This window comes from Myotis lucifugus, unplaced genomic scaffold (genome assembly GCF_000147115.1).
Source record: "Myotis lucifugus unplaced genomic scaffold, Myoluc2.0 scaffold_600, whole genome shotgun sequence".
NCBI lineage: Eukaryota > Metazoa > Chordata > Mammalia > Chiroptera > Vespertilionidae > Myotis > Myotis lucifugus.
The window spans coordinates 116,839-133,248 of record NW_005871648.1 but is presented as its reverse complement, the minus strand read 5'-3'; the positions used below and the strand labels follow the sequence as shown (position 1 = coordinate 133,248).

Sequence of the window (16,410 nt, the reverse complement as noted above, 5' to 3'; positions counted from 1 at the left end):
GACAGCCAAAGAGCTGAGTGCAACAAGAGGAGGTCCTGACCCATGGAAACATTTTCCATGAGGTCTGCGGCCAAAAAAAGCTCCTGTGTCATCCTTCACAAGGGGCTGTGTGGGTCACCTGCTTCTGAAGGGAACTCTCCTGTGCCCCAAGTCTAATCCCCCTGGAACAGCATGATCTTGATCAGCTTCCATCCTCTTGCTGGCCTTAGTTTCCTCAACTATACTGAAAAGTGATGGGCGTGGCAATCAGAGCAGGACTTTTAGGGACTGGGGTAGCTTGCTCAACTCTGAGAGGCTCTGGCTGTGGGGAGTGGGGGCCTCTCACATCCCGGAAGGAAGAGTTGGCATCTAATGCTTCTGCCTCCAGGTGTCAAGAAGAAGATGCTGCCATCTACCAGGCCTCTGCCCGGAACACCAAGGGCATCGTGTCCTGCTCGGGGGTTCTGGAGGTGGGCACCATGACCGAGTACAAGATCCACCAGCGCTGGTTCGCCAAGCTGAAGTGCAAGGCCGAGGCAAAGATGCGTGAGATTGAGCAGAGCTGGAAGCGCGGGAAGGAGGTGGCGGGAGAGGCCGATACTCTGCGCAAGCTCAGCCCCGACCGCTTCCAGCGAAAGCGGCGGCTGAGTGGGGCTGAGATGCCAGTCCCCTCAGCCCCCACCAGGGAGGCTGAGGACAGGACCTCAGCAACTTGGCAGGAGCGGGAGACTGAGCCTGGTCAGCACCCAGGTTTAAGCCTGATCAACAGTTTTGCCCCCGGAGAGGTGACCACCAATGGAGATGCTGTCCCTGAGAATGGGGAGGACGGGGATCATGGCCTATTGACATACATTTGCGAGGCCATGGAGCTCGGGCCTCAGAGAGCCCCCCAAAAGGAGTTGGGGGCCAAGAAGAAAAAGAAAGTTGAGGAACCTAAGCCAGGCCTGCGGAAGCCAGAGTTAGAGAAGGCAGCTCGAGGTGACTGTTCTGAAAACTGCGTCCCTAGTTCAGACAAGCCTGACTCCTGTGGGACACAGGGGCCCGTGGACGCAGAGCAAATTCAGACCTGGTCCAGAGGCAGGGCTGCACGGGGGCCTGGGTCCTCAGGAGTAGAAAGCACCAGGAAGCCAGCCTCTGCCATGGGCTCTCCAGCCCAGGCCCAGAATGTCCCAGCCCCTGCCCCAGGCCCAGACCAGGAAGTATATTTCTCCCTGAAGGACATGTATCTAGAGAGCACCCAGGCAGTCAGGCCTCAGGGGGAACAAGGGTACCACACACAAAGTGGCAGGGAATCTAGAGAGATGCCCTCAGGGAAGGTGCCCAGCGAGGCAAAAAGTGAGAAGGGGCCTCCCGCCCCTGACCAGCCGATACCCTCAGCCCCTCAGCCAACTAGGCCTTTCAACAGGAAGAGATTTGCCCCTCCGAAGCCCAAAGGAGAGCCCACCACCAACAGCAAGCCTGATTCGTCCCTGAATCAAGCTCCAGAACCCGGAGCCCAGAGCTTAGGAAACGGTCCACCTCAGGCTTCTGCCCAGGTGCCTACACCTCCTGCCCGGCGGAGACACAGCACAAGGGACAGCCCCTTGCAGGGGCAAGCAGGCCGTAGGACTCCAGGAGAGGTAAGTGTGGGTGCTGGGTGCCTGGGGGTCGCTCTGGGAAGCTGACTTCATGGAAACTCTTGCTACAACAGCTCGGCAGCCAGTGAGCAGTGGGATATTTATAGAAGGGGTGGGGTAGGGATGGAGTGCCAGCCTGGAGCAGGGGACCTTGTCCCAGCCAGTCTCCAGATGCCAGGCATGTGGGCAACACAGCCTGACAGTGTGGGAGTTCACAGCCAAGGGGCCTTGTGCCCCAGAGGGAGGCGGAGGAAGATGATATTTTTTGTTGAGGAAAAAGTCAGTGGAGAGTTTTCTGTTGGCTTTTCCTTAGAGAACAGTTTCCTGGGGGAGACAGGAGCAGGAGAGTGCTGTAGTATGCAGTGGGGTCTCGACCTGGATGCTCATTATAAGATTTAAAAAAGATCAGATTTCCAGGAAATTCTGGTTTAATGTGGGTTTTTATCTAAGATTTTGGAGTCAGGTGTACCTGTGTACAAATCTGACTGTCCTTAACATTGTGTGATCTTGGGCAAGTTGTAACATCATCATCATCATAAGACATACTTCATAGGGCTGTTGCAAGAATTAGAGTGCTTAGCACAGGGCTTGGTACATATTAAGAACTAAGTAAATGGCAGGAGATATAAGGTAGTACTCTGGTGGAAGACAGGTAGACTGTTTTACCTGGGAACAGGAGTGTCGTCGTTTTCTGGGGATCAGGTAGCCAACAGAGAAAAGGTGATGTGGTTTTTTTGTGTTGTTTTTTTTTAAAGGTGATGTTTTGTGTGGAGACGGGCAGATGAATGACAACATTAAGGCACTTGATGGGGGTGGGACAACATTAAGGAGTTTGATGGGGGTGGGGAAAGAGAGTGGGAGGGCTGGGATTGAGAGGATGGACAGAAGGGAGTTTGTCCTGTGTGATCACTGCTTCATGTTTCAGGGGGCAGAGGGCAGGCAGTATTTCACAGGAGTTTAGGGAGGCAGTGTTTTATAGTGGGGCAGAAAGAAGGCAGTATTTCTTATGAGTGGCAGAAAAAAAAAGTGTTTCGAGAGTAGCGATAGTGTGGATGAGAGAGATGGGATATACATACTGAGAAATTATTGGTTGTTTATCTGAAATACAAATTTAACCTGGTATCTTGTATTTCGTTTTGCTAAATCTGGCAACCTTAAGTGGAAACAGCATTTTGGCGGGAACTAAGATGAGACTGTTTCTTGGGATGGAGGGAGCAGAGCCTGGGCCCCAGGAAACAGGAGGAGCATTTGGAAGCAGTGCTTACAGGGGTCGGGCAGAGGACAGATGGCTTCTTGGAACTGGGAGGGAATCACGTGCGTGCGGTACAAGCTGCTACAGCACCTCAGGGAGGGCAAGGGGAAAGGGGTGCTTCATGGAGAGCAGAGAGGGGCTGCCTTCCCCATGGAGAGAACTTTTATGGGGGAAGGAGGGAGAGATCAGTTTCAAGGGTGAACAGGGGAAATGGTTTTCTTTCAGTGGATGCTGAAGTTGGTCTGTGTGGACAGTTGTTCAGAGGGCGCTGGAGTACAGTGAATCTCAAACCAGTCTGTTTAGAATCTGTTTATAACCCTCATGCTTGGTCTCAGGAGATTTTAGCAGCTGGTTTGGTGAGTTCTAATGGCCCAGATGGGGCTGCCTCATGTACTTGACAGCCCACAGGCTGGACAGCAGGGCTTTCCTGTAGGGATGGCCTTCATAGGGCCCTGGGGATTTCATCTGGGAAGTGACCAGGCTGGCAGCCAGGTCTGGGAGTGAATCTGGCTCCTCCACCCACAGGGGTGGGGAGCATCATAGCCAGGATCCTGGCAGGGTCCTCCTTGCCTCTCAAAGGTGAGAGGAGAGGGCTCAGGCCATGTGGGCAACGGGAGAGGCTGGCTGCAGTGGTTCCGCTGTTCCTGCAAAAAGTGTGTGTGGCTTTTAGTTTTTTATACTTAAAAAAATGTGAAAAATGCATTTAACATCTGTGTAAATTTTGAAGCTGTTGCTTTTTAGTGGCTGAAGTTGACTGGTTTTTCATATTTTTACAGTACCAAATCTTTTTAAAAAACACATTATATGTTGGATTATGAAAGAAACACATGGTAATAGTAGAAAATATGGGGCGAAGCCCTAAAAATTCACCTATAATTCTACCATACAGAGACGTCTTGGTATATCTACAAGTCTTCTTGCATATGTAGTTTATTAGTTTTTAAATTTAATTTGTGCTGTTATTCTGGGGCATGGCACTCTACTTCTCATTATTTCATGAGCATTTTCTCATGGTTCCTAAAAATTAGTTGAAAAACTCATTTTTAATGGTTGTATATGATGCCACAGTATGTATATTTAACCATTTCCTCCATAGTGTTTATGCTTTCCTTCCCTATGTGAAGGTTAGTTAAATATTAATCTTTATTAAGAAAAATTTTGTTGCTTGAGTTACTTCATTTGATTTTTAAATTAATCTGGCATTGATTTGCGTGTATAGAAAAGCATCAGTCTCTAGATCAATTTTTGGTTAAGTGGGTAATTTCCCCAATTATCATTTGTTAATATTCAACTCTTACCTATTAGTTTGTGATTCTTTATATAATAATTTTTATAAACATTAAAGCCTATATATACACATCTGTCATAATCCATTCTGTTTGTTGGTTCTTACAACAGAATGATCTTGTTTTAATTATTATAGTTTCAATTTCTGGCAGAGCAACCCTCTTATACTTGTTTAAAAATTTTTTCTTAGCTCTTCTCTCTTGTTTATTCCTGTAGAAAAACTTTAGAATCATTGTTTGAAATTGTCCAAACTCCCATATATCATTTTTTGTTTTGTTTTTATCTTGTATCTTTATATTCACCATTATAAAAAAAACCCCACATTAAAAAAAAGTGATGAATTGCTCTAAGAAAGTAAGCCTATAAAAAGGAAAAAAAAGTGATGAATTTTTTAAAATATATTTTATTGATATTTTACAGAGAGGAAGGGAGAGAGATAGAGAGTTAGAAACATCGATCAGCTGCCTCCTGCACATCTCCTACTGGGGATGTGCCCGCAACCCAGGTACATGCCCTTGACCGGAATCGAACCTGGGACCCTTCAGTCCGCAGGCTGACGCTCTATCCACTGAGCCAAACCGGTTTCGGCAAAAAAGTGATGAATTTTTAACAAGGTCAAAAGCCTATTAAATACTTCCCTGGAAAACAAAAGTCAGATTTGCATTTTGGATGGTCTCTTAGTAAAACTTGCTAAATAATATATTTTTAAACAGCTTTATTGAGGTATAATTTATATACCATAACATTTACCTCTTCAAAGTATATAATTCAGTGTATACAATTCAGAGTTGTGCAGCCATTGCCACAATCCAGTTTTAGAACATTTCCATCATTATAAAAAGATCCCTATTCTTTTTTGCTGTTAATCCTTGTTCCCACTCCCAGACCCAGGCACCAATTTATCTGCTTTCTGTCTTTATACCATGGGCATTTTGATTGGGATTGCGTTAAATATAAGAATTAATTTGGAAAAAATCTATATATTAATATTTATCTTTCTCATTTGGGAGCATGGTAGTTATTTCAATTATTCAAACCTTCTTATATTTTTTTAAGTTCTGTTGTCTGCTTCATATGGGTCCAGCATGTCTCTTGCTAGGGTTAAGTACTTTAAGGGTCTCTACTTCTGGAATATGATGCCACTGCTCCTCCCTCCTGCAGTCTGTCTTGATTTCCTTTCCTGAAAATAAGGGTTATCTCTGGCAACTCAAGTTAGGCTTTCATCTTGGATATGGATGAGGAGCAGATGCCAGAACAGAGGCCTCTTGAGTTGTTAGGACTGTCCAGAGACCCTCCCTCCAGCCCAGCCATGCTGTTCAGACAGCTCTCTCCCTGGGCAGAAGCAACCTTGCCTACAGGTATTTGGTGAATGGGAACTGGCCATTAGTGTTCTCAAAGGCTGCTTTTTAGTGCTCTTGCATGATACCTTCTCTGAGACTGCCTCAGTTCTCTGGAGCTGAGCTACAGCAGTGTGGGGACACCTTACCTCAGAGGGACAGTATAGCTCTGCTGAAAGCCTTGAGACCTGAGTGTTTCTTCTTTAAAAAAAATTATTCTCAATTACAGTTGACATTCAATATTATTTTATCCTAGTTTCAGGTATACAGCATAATGGTTAGACAATTATATAATTTATGAAGTGATTCCCCCCAATAATTCAAGTACTCACTCACCTAGCACCATATCCACCTGGCATCATACCAGTGTCTCTTTTTTTATTTTAATTTTTAAAAATTTATTGATTTTTAGAGAGAGAGAAACACTGATTGATTTATTATTCCACTTATTTATTCATTCATTGGTTGATTCTTGTATGTGCCCAGACCAGGCATTGAATCCACAACCTTGGCATATCAGGACAATGCTCTAAACAACTGAGCTACCAGCCAGAGCTAGAGTGTCTCCTTTTAAAAGTATATATATACTTTTTATTGATTTCAGAGAGGAAGGGAGAGAGAGAAAGAGATAGAAGCATTAATGATGAGAGAGAATCATCAATTGGCTGCCTCCTGCACGTCTCTACTGGGGATGGAGCCTGCAACTCAGACTGTGACTTCCTGGTTCATAGGTCAACACTCCATCACTGAGCCCCATCAGCCAGGTGAGAGTGTCTCTTGAAAAACCCTGTAAGTTCCGAGGATAATGATCCAAAAATGTGGACACTCCCCTCCCATAATAAGGGCTCTTTAGTTTTAGAGAATACGTGGATATAAGTATTTTATGAGAGCATTGAAGGGAGTGGAGGTTGGGGAGAGACATGATTCTTGCCTTAAGGGATTATTCAACCAATCAAGGGGACTAGACTTATACCAGATCATAGTGCAGAGGATATGGACAAAATGCATTGTTTAATTATTTGATAACTTGGATAAGCAAATGGCAACACACAGGTTGGAGAAGAAGACCAGAATTCAAAGTACTACTTAACTAGCAATGTACGCTGTTTTTATTTTTATTTTTTAAATTGATTTTTAGAGATAGAGGAAGGGAGAGGGAGAGAGAGAAACAACAGTGTGAGAACAAAACATCTATCAGCTGCCACCTGCATGCCCCCTACCTGGGATTTAAGCCTGTAACTCAGGCATGTACCCTGCCTGGGAATCGAACCAGCAACCTTTCAGTGCATGAGATGATGCCCAACCAACTGAGCCACACTGGCCAGAGCAGTGCTTACCTTTTTTCTTCTTTTTTTTAATCTAGTATTTCCTGGCCTGGTCTTAATGTAATTAAAAATTCAGAAGTAAGCATCAGCTTGGACAGAGAGAGCTTCAGGAGCCCTCTAGATCAGCGGTCACCAACCTTTCGGGCCTCACGGACCACCGGTTGGCGACCGCTGCTCTAGATCAGGCTTGAGGACTAGGAAAAGGATCTCCTGTTAGTGGTTGTAGTGGTGGCAGAGGCCGTAGGTGTCTAAATTTTATGAGAGGCAATGTTTCCCCTCCTTCAGAGGAGCTCTGGTCCCAAGAGGGTGGGATGAACCCCTGTTTTTGTTTTTGTTTGTTTGTTTGTTTTTAGTCCTGGGTCTCTTCCTTGGCCCAGGAATCAGGCTCATGTAAGGAAGTATGTGACAGAGAGGGGTAAATGAAGACCCTGTTATGTGACCAGAAAGTACAGGGGAGATCCTGGAGAGGGGGAAGTTTGGGAAAATGACTTCATAAGCTGTTTATAAAGTCCTGGACTTATTCCCAAGCTGTTCACGCATGGATCTGGTTCTGAACAGCGTATCAAAAATGTTGAGACTGGAACTAAGAGACCATCATTCAAATCCCAGACCGGCCACTGGATGGCATACAGAGAGGACAGCACAGCAGAGGCTTTGAAAACAGAACTTGCATTGCAACTACAACCTCAGATGCCGAAAGGAACTTACAGCTGATCGATGTCTCTCTCTCATCGATGTTTCTAGCTCTCTATCCCTCTCCCTTCTTCTCTGTAAAAAATCAATAAAAATATATTTAAAAAAAAAAAAAATGTTGAGACTGGAACTAAGAGACCATCATTCAAATCCCAGACCGGCCACTGGATGGCATACAGAGAGGACAGCACAGCAGAGGCTTTGAAAACAGAACTTGCATTGCAACTACAACCTCAGATGCCGAAAGGAACTTACATCCTGACACAACCAAGTATATTTGCCATGGGTACATGGGGTAGGAAGCCACTAATTTTTTGGGGGGGAAAGGGGAGAAGAGGAGTGAACTCATAAGTCTTCATAGAAGAAAAAAACTTGAATGAGGTCTTCAAGGAAGTGAAGAAGTCCTCCAGGTGAGCAAGGAAAAGGGTGAGAATGTCCAGTAAAGGAAAAACCAAAGTGGTTATAAAATAGCACTAACTTACTGTAGTTGGTACAGTAAGTTTGTGTTGGGTGGAGGAACCCAAGAGGTGAACTTAGAGAGATATACCTGCTGTGACCCTTGCTGATGGAAAGGCTTCGATGATCATAGAAGGGTTCATTTACTTATTTTCATTTTAATTTAATTTCATTGAGAATGTGTCATGCATGTGGTATAAAACTCAAAAAGTATAAAAGGTATTGGAGCCCTGACCAGTTTGGCTCAGTGGCTAGAGCGTTGGCCTGTGGACTGAAGAGTCCCAGGTTCGATTCCAGTCAAAAGGCATGTACCTTGGTTGCAGGTACATCCCCAGTAGGGGGCGTGCAGGAGGCAGCTGATCAATGTTTCTCTCTCATTGATGTTTCTAACTCTCTATCCCCCTCCCTTCCTCTCTGTAAAAAATCAATAAAATATATATTTTTTAAAAAGGTATTGGAGGATATTAAATCTTCCCTCCTTCCTTATCCCCACCACCCAGTTCCTCTTCCTGAAGTCAGTCTTCATTACTGGTATCTTGAGCATTCTTCCAGAGCTATTTTCTGTGCATTTACATATATGTATGTGTATCTGTGTATTTTCTACATAAAGGTGGTATATGATACTTTCTAGCTCATACCTTGCTTTAAATTTTTTTTTATTGATTTCAGAGAGGAAGAAAGAGGTGGGGGGAGAGAGAGAAACATTAATAAGAGAGAATCATTGATTGACTGCCTCCTGCATGCCCCCTTCTGGGGATCAAGCCCACAACCCGGGCATGTGCCCTGACAGGGAATCGAACCGTGACCTCCTGGTTCATAGGTCGATGCTCAATCACTGAGCCATGCTGGCCGGGCCGAACCTTGCTTCTTTTTTATTTCTATGTTTATTTTATTTATTTGTAATGGGGTTGTACCATAATTCATTGGATCAGTCCTGTGTTGATGGAATTTAGGTAATTTCTAATCTTTGGCTATTGTAAACTGTGCTGCAATGAACATTGGCAGTAGAGCCAGAGAGGGAACAGACGTTGAGAAACTGAGGAAGTGGGTTCAGTTGCACTCAGGGACTGATCAGCTAGGGCAGTGGTCAGCAAACTTCGGCTCGCGAGCCACATGCGGCTCTTTGGCCCTTGAGTGTGGCTCTTCCACAAAATACCATGTGCGGGCGCACATGTACAGTGCGATTGAAACTTCGTGGCCCATGCGCAGAAGTCGGTATTTTGTGGAAGAGCCACACTCAAGGGGCCAAAAAGCTGCATGTGGCTCGCGAGCCACAGTTTGCCGACCACTGAGCTAGGGTGAGAGAAGTGAAGATAGCTTTAGCCAAAAGTTCTCTTTTCATGAGCCTTGAGTGCAAAGTCAGAATTTTCTCTGTAAATTATAGACTTCATGTCCATATTAATATATCCTAATCCTAGAATATCAGAAATTAAAAGAAGTTTCTAATATATTACTAATTGCTATTTGTTGGCTCCAAGGTATTTTTGTCTGTTAATATCTTACTGATTATAAGAGAAGTTGGAGGAGTGTTTTTATTAAAATTCTTTGCTTAGTCAGACTTAACATTTGATGGCTCCTGATATTTACCAAACTCTTCTATTTTTCTCTACTCATATCATTCATTCAAAATTCTATATTCAGTAAAGTAACTGTAAATTTCCTAATTTATATTTTCATTATATATTTAAAAAATTATTATATGATCTGTTTGCTTTGGTGTTGTGTGTGGTTCTTCTGATACTTAGAAGTGTTTGTGTATAGTAATTTATAATTAAAATTTTGATGTTGTTGTTAATCCTCACCCAAAGATATTTTTTACATTAATTTTTTTTAGTAAGAGGGGGCGGGGGGGGGGGAGAGAGAGAGAGAAAGAGAGAGAGAGAGAGAGAGAGAGAGAGAGAGAGAGAGAAACATCACTGAGAGAGAGAGACACATTGTTGACTGGATGTCTCCCGCACACGCCCTGACCGGGTCCCAGGATCAAACTTAGAACCCAGATACATGCCCTTGATGGGGAATCAAATCTACAACCCTTTGGTTCTTGGGCTGATGCTCTAACCCAGTAGTTCTCAACCTGTGGGTCGAGACCCCTTTGGCGGTCGAACGACCCTTTCACAGGGGTCGCCTAAGACCATCCTGCATATCAGATATTTACATTACGATTCATCACAGTAGCAACATTACAGTTATGAAGTAGCAATGAAAATAATTATATGGTTGGGTCACAACATGAGGAACTGTATTTAAAGGGCCAGAAGGTTGAGAACCACTGCTTTAACCACTGAGAACACTGGCCAAGGCTGTAATTTAAATTTTATATATATCATTAATTATTTTATCTTTTCAGTCAGTGTCTTTTTAAATTTTTTATAGTGGGCAAGGATAGTTTCCACTTCCTTCCCACCATTTTCCCCTTTTTATTTTCCATCTCCCATTAGTCTAAAATTTTATTTCTAAGTGATTTTATTTGTATTAGTTAAACATCTTCTATTTCCATATTACCTGGCTTTTTAGCTTTGAGTAATGTCTTTGGTTCCTGGCTTGCATAGGTCAGACATTTAAGGAAATTACTCCACTTGTCACCTTCCCCCTTCCCCTTTTGTGCTAGTTAAATAGTTTCTGTATTGTCAGGGCATAAAACATTGACATTCTGATCTGCCACTCCAAGGTCCTATGGTTTTAGTCTTGGTTCTACAGTTATATATTTCATTCTTATCAATTCTTTGGCTATGGTTTTTCTAATCACCTTTAGTTGACTGGAGTTTGTTCTCTAGAAGTTTCCTCAAGCAGGGCACATATTCCTTAACTCCTTGTATGTTCAAAAATAATTTTCTTAGCTTAGCAATTTTCAGGAGGATTCTTCAGTAGTGTACTTTTTAAGTTTTTATTTTTATTGATTTCAGAAAGGAAAGGAGAGAGAATCAATGATGAAAAAGAATCACTGATTGGCCGCCTCCCACAGTTCCCCCACTGGGGACCAAGCCCGCAACCCCGGCATGTGCCCTGACCAGGAATTGAACCGTGATCTCCTGGTTCATAGGCCGATGTTCAACCACTGAGCCACACCGGCTGGGCCAGTAGTGTACCTTTCCCTGTTTCCTCGGACACCTCCCTTATAGGTTTTCTGCTTGATTTCCACCCAGCCCTCCAGGATCCTATAGCTCTTGTAGGTGGAGTTTGGGGGCTTATCACCCTAGGATGAGTCCTTTATGTACAATAACTTTTGCTGCCATATTCTGAGACCTGCTGAACTGTTTCACTATTCACCTGCTGAGCTGTTTCACTGATTATTTCCTCCAAACAGCTTTTGTTCCAGCTCAGCCGCCCACTGTTGAATCTGTCCGCTTTTGACAATACTGGCCCATTTTTATTTTTATTTTTTAGACTGTGAGTTTTATTTACCTCCAGTTTCATAACAGTAGAGTTTGTTTGTTTTCTTGTTTACTTTGTTGGTTTTGATGACATCCAGGAGGAAAGAGGCAGATTGCTATCTTATACTACTATGTTTATGTTTAAATAATAAATCCTTTAATTAGAACTTAAATGGGTGGCATTATAGTATAACAGCAAAGAACATGGGATTTGGAGCTAGGCACACCTGGCTTCTAAACTAAACTCTGCCATTTACTATCTGATAACGGACAAATGAGACCATCAGTGTTTTCATATCGAAAAGATTTTTATTTATTTATTTATTTATTTATTTATTTATTTATTTTTATTGCTTAAAGCATTACAAAGGGTATTACATATGTGTCCTTTTTTTCCCCCCCGCCCTTGACAATACCCCGGCTTGCCCTACCCCCCAGTGTCTTATGTCCATTGGTTATGCTCATATGCATGCATACAAGCCCTTCGGTTGATCTCTTACCCCCTCCCTCCTGCCCCCCAACCCTCCCCGGTCTTCCCGCTGCAGTTTGACAATCTGTGTGAGGCAGCTCTGCCTCTGTATCTATTATTGTTCAAAAGTTTATAATGGTCTCTATTATCCATGAATGAGTGAGATCATGTGGTATTTTTCCTTCATTGACTGGCTTATTTCACTTAGCATAATGCTCTCCAGCTCCATCCATGCCGTTGCAAATGGTAAGAGTACCTTCTTTCTTACAGCAGCATAGTATTCCATCGTGTAGATGTACCACAGTTTTCTAATCCATTCATCTACTGATGGGCATTTAGGCTGTTTCCAGATCTTAGCTATGGTGAATTGTGCTGCTATGAACATATAGGTGCATATATCCTTTCTGATTGGTGTTTCTGGTTTCTTGGGATAAATTCCTAGAAGTGGGATCACAGGGTCAAATGGGAGTTCCATTTCCAGTTTTTTGAGGAAACTCCATACTGTCTTCCATAGTGGCTGCACCAGTCTACATTCCCACCAGCAGTGCACAAGTGTTCCTTTTTCTCCACATCCTCTCCAGCACTTGTTGTTTGTTGATTTGTTGATGATAGCCATTCTGACAGGTGTGAGATGGTACCTCATTGTTGTTTTGATTTGCATTTCTCGGATGATTAGTGACTTTGAGCATGTTTTCATATGTCTCTTGGCTTTCTGAATGTCCTCTTTTGAAAGGTGTCTATTTAGATCCTTTGCCCATTTTTTGATTGGATTGTTTATCTTCTTTTTCTTAAGTTGTAAGAGTTCCCTATAAATTTTGGAGATTAGGCCCTTATCAGATATGACGTTGGCAAATATGTTTTCCCACGCAGTGGGTTTTCTTGTTGTTTTGTTGATGGTTTCTTTTGTTGTGCAGAAGCTTTTTATTTTGATGTAGTCCCATTTGTTCATTTTCTCTTTAGTTTCAACTGCTCTAGGAGCTGTATCAGTGAAGAAATTGCTTCGGCATATGTCTGAGATTTTGTTGCCCTTGGATTCTTCTAGAATTTTTATGGTTTCCTGTCGTACATTTAAGTCCTTTATCCATTTTGAGTTTATTTTTGTGTATGGTGTAAGTTGGTGGTCTAGTTTCATTTTCTTGCATATATCTGTCCAATTTTCCCAACACCATTTATTGAAGAGACTATCTTGGCTCCATTGTATGTTCTTGCCTCCTTTGTCAAAAATTAATTGAGCATATTGGTTCGGGCCGATTTCTGGGGTCTCTATTCTATTCCATTGATCTATATGTCTGTTCTTGTGCCAGTACCAGGCAGTTTTGAGAACAGTGGCTTTGTAATACAGCTTGATATCTGGTATTGAGATCCCACCTACTTTGTTCTTTCTCAGGATTGCTGCAGCTATTCGGGGTCTTTTTTTATTCCAGATGAATTTTTGGAGAGTTCGTTCTAGATCTGTGAAGTATGCCGTTGGTATTTTAATGGGAAGTGCGTTGAATTTATAGATTGCTTTGGGTAGTATGGACATTTTAATGATGTTGATTCTACCAATCCATGAACACGGTATGTTCTTCCATCTGTTTATGTCTTCCTCTATCTCTTTTTTCAATGTCCTGTAGTTTTCTGAGTAGAGGTCTTTTACCTCTTTAGTTAAGTTTATTCCTAGGTAGCTTAATTTTTTTGGTGCAATGGTAAATGGGATTGTTTTTCTAATCTCTCTTTCTGCAAGTTCACTATTGGTGTATAGAAATGCCTCAGATTTCTTGGCATTAATTTTGTATCCTGCTACTTTGCCAAATTCATGTATTAAGTCTAGTAGTTTTTTGACGGAGTCTCTAGGGTTTTGTATGTATAATATCATGTTGTCTGCAAATAAGGACAGTTTTACTTCCTCTTTTCCAATTTGGATGCCTTTTATTTCTTCTTCTTGTCTAATTGCAATGGCTAATACTTCCAGGACTATGTTGAACAGGAGTGGTGAGAGTGGGCATCCTTGTCTTGTTCCTGTTCTTAGGGGAAATGGTGTTAGTTTTTGTCCATTGAGTATGATGTTGGCTGTGGGCCTGTCATATATGGCTTTTATTATGTTGAGGTATGATCCTTCTACTCCCACCATGCTGAGAGTTTTTATCAAAAATGGGTGTTGGATTTTGTCGAATGCTTTTTCTGCATCAATTGATATGACCATGTGGTTTTTTTCTTTCAATTTGTTTATGTGATGTATCACGTTTATTGATTTGCGTATATTGTACCATCCTTGCATCCCTGGGATAAATCCTACTTGGTCATGGTGTATGATCCTTCTGATGTACTGCTGGATCCGATTTGCTAAGATTTTGTTGAGGATTTTGGCATCTATGTTCATGAGGGATATTGGCCTGTAATTCTCTTTCATTGTGTTGTCTTTACCTGGTTTTGGTATTAGGGTGATGCTGGCTTCATAGAATGAGCTTGGAAGTGTTCCTTCCTCTTGAATTTTTTGTAGTAGTCTGAGGAGGGTAGGTTTTAGTTCTTCCTTGAATGTTTGGTAAAACTCCCCTGTGAAGCCGTCTGGCCCTGGGCTTTTGTTTGCTGGAAGCTTTTTGATGACTGCTTCAATTTCTTCCATAGTTATTGGCCTATTGAGATTTTTAGATTCTTCCTGATTGAGTTTTGGAATGTTGTATTTTTCTAGGAATTTCTCCATTTCCTCCAGGTTGTCTAGTTTGTTGGAGTAGAGCTGTCCATAGTATTTTTTAACAATCATTTGTATTTCTGTGGGGTCTGTTGTTATTTCGCCTCTATCATTTCTGGTTTTGTTTATTTGGGTCCTCTCTCTTTGCTTCTTGGTGAGCCTGGCTAGAGGTTTGTCAATCTTGTTTATCCTTTCAAAGAACCAGCTCTTAGTTTCATTGATTTTCTGTATTATCTTTTTGGTCTCTATGTCATTTATTTCTGCTCTAATCTTTATTATCTCCTTCCTTCTGCTCACTCTGGGGTTTTCTTGTTGCTCTCTTTCTAATTCTTTGAGTTGTAGAGTTAGATGATTTACTACCATTTTTTCTTGCTTTTTGAGATAGGCCTGTAGAGCTATAAACTTCCCTCTCAGGACTGCTTTCATTGCGTCCCATAGGTTTTGGATTGTTGTGTTTTCATTGTCATTAGTTTCCAGGATGCTTTTAATTTCTTCTTTGATCTCATTGGTAACCCAATCAATATTTAATAACATGCTATTCAGCTTCCAAGTGTTTGAGTATTTTGGGTTGTTTTTTTTGTAGTTCATTTCTAATATTATGCCTTCGTGATCTGAGAAGATGCTTGGTATGATTTCAATCTTCTTGAATTTGGGTAGACTTTGTTTGTGACCCAATATGTGGTCTATTTTTGAATGTGTCTTATGAGCCCTTGAGTAGAATGTATATTCCGTGGCTTTGGGGTGAAGTGTTCTGAAGATGTCAATTAAGTCCATCTGATCAAGTGAGTCATTTAGGGTTGCTGTTTCTTTGCTGATTGTTTGTCTAGAGGATTTATCCAGTGATGTCAGTGGTGTATTAAAGTACCCTACTATGATTGTATTGTTGTCGATCTCTCCTTTGATATCTTCCAGGAGTTTTTTTATGTATTTGGATGCTCCTGCATTGGGTGCATAAATGTTTACCAGGGTTATATCTTCTTGTTGTATTGATCCCTTTAGTATTATGAAGTGGCCTTCCTTATCTCTTGTTATGGCCTTCACTTTGAGGTCTATTTTGTCTGATATAAGTATTGCTACCCCAGCTTTCTTTTCCTTTCCATTTGCCTGGAAGATATTTTTCCATCCCTTCACTTTCAGTCTGTGTGAGTCCCTTTTAATGAGGTGGGTCTCTTGTAGACAGCAAATGTATGGGTCATGATTTTTTATCCATTCAGCCACTCGATGTCTTTTGGTTGGAGCATTTAGTCCGTTTACGTTTAAAGTCATTATTGAAAGGTACTTGTTTGTAGCCATTTCTTTTTTTGTGTGTGGCTGTTTTCTTTCTGAGCTTTTTATTTCTTCTTTTTACACCAGTCCCTTTAGCATTTCTTGCATTGCTGGCTTGGTGGTGATCAACTCCCTTAGACTTTTTTTGTCTGTGAAGCTTCTTATTTCCCCTTCAAATTTGAATGATAGCCTTGCTGGATAGAGTATTCTTGGATTCAGTCCTTTGCTTTGCATCACTTTGTAGATTTCCGTCCATTCTTTTCTGGCCTGATGTGTTTCTGTTGAGAAATCATTTGATAGTCTAATGGGAGATCCCTTGTATGTAACTTTCCGTCTCTCTCTTGCAGCTTTTAAGATTCTCTCTTTGTCCTGAACACTTGCCATGGTAATTATGATGTGTCTTGGTGTGGGTCTTTTCGGGTTCACCTTGTTTGGGACTCTCTGTGCTTGTGTGACTTTTTTCTTCCCCACCTCAGGGAAGTTTTCTGATATTATTTCTTCGAATAGGTTTTCTAATCCTTGTTCCTCTTTCTGTTGTTCTGGCACCCCTATTATTCGTATGTTGTTTTGCTTCATGTTGTCCCAAAGCTCCCTTAGGCTCTCCTCCTGTCTTTTAATTTTTTTCTCCAATTGCAGTACAGTTTGGGTGTGTTTTGCTTCCTTGTCTTCTAATTCACTAATTCGGTCC

General features: G+C 42.0%; 1 protein-coding gene across 1 annotated transcript in view; it reads left to right on the top strand.

Annotated features, from left to right (window-relative positions):
* Window positions 1-16,410, top strand: part of ALPK3 (alpha kinase 3) — a 61,260-nt gene that overhangs the window by 26,217 nt on the left and 18,633 nt on the right. The window contains exon 5 of the mRNA XM_023745889.1: window positions 368-1,598. Coding sequence (XP_023601657.1) covers window positions 368-1,598 — 1,231 coding nt within the window. The remainder of the gene's footprint in view (window positions 1-367; window positions 1,599-16,410) is intronic.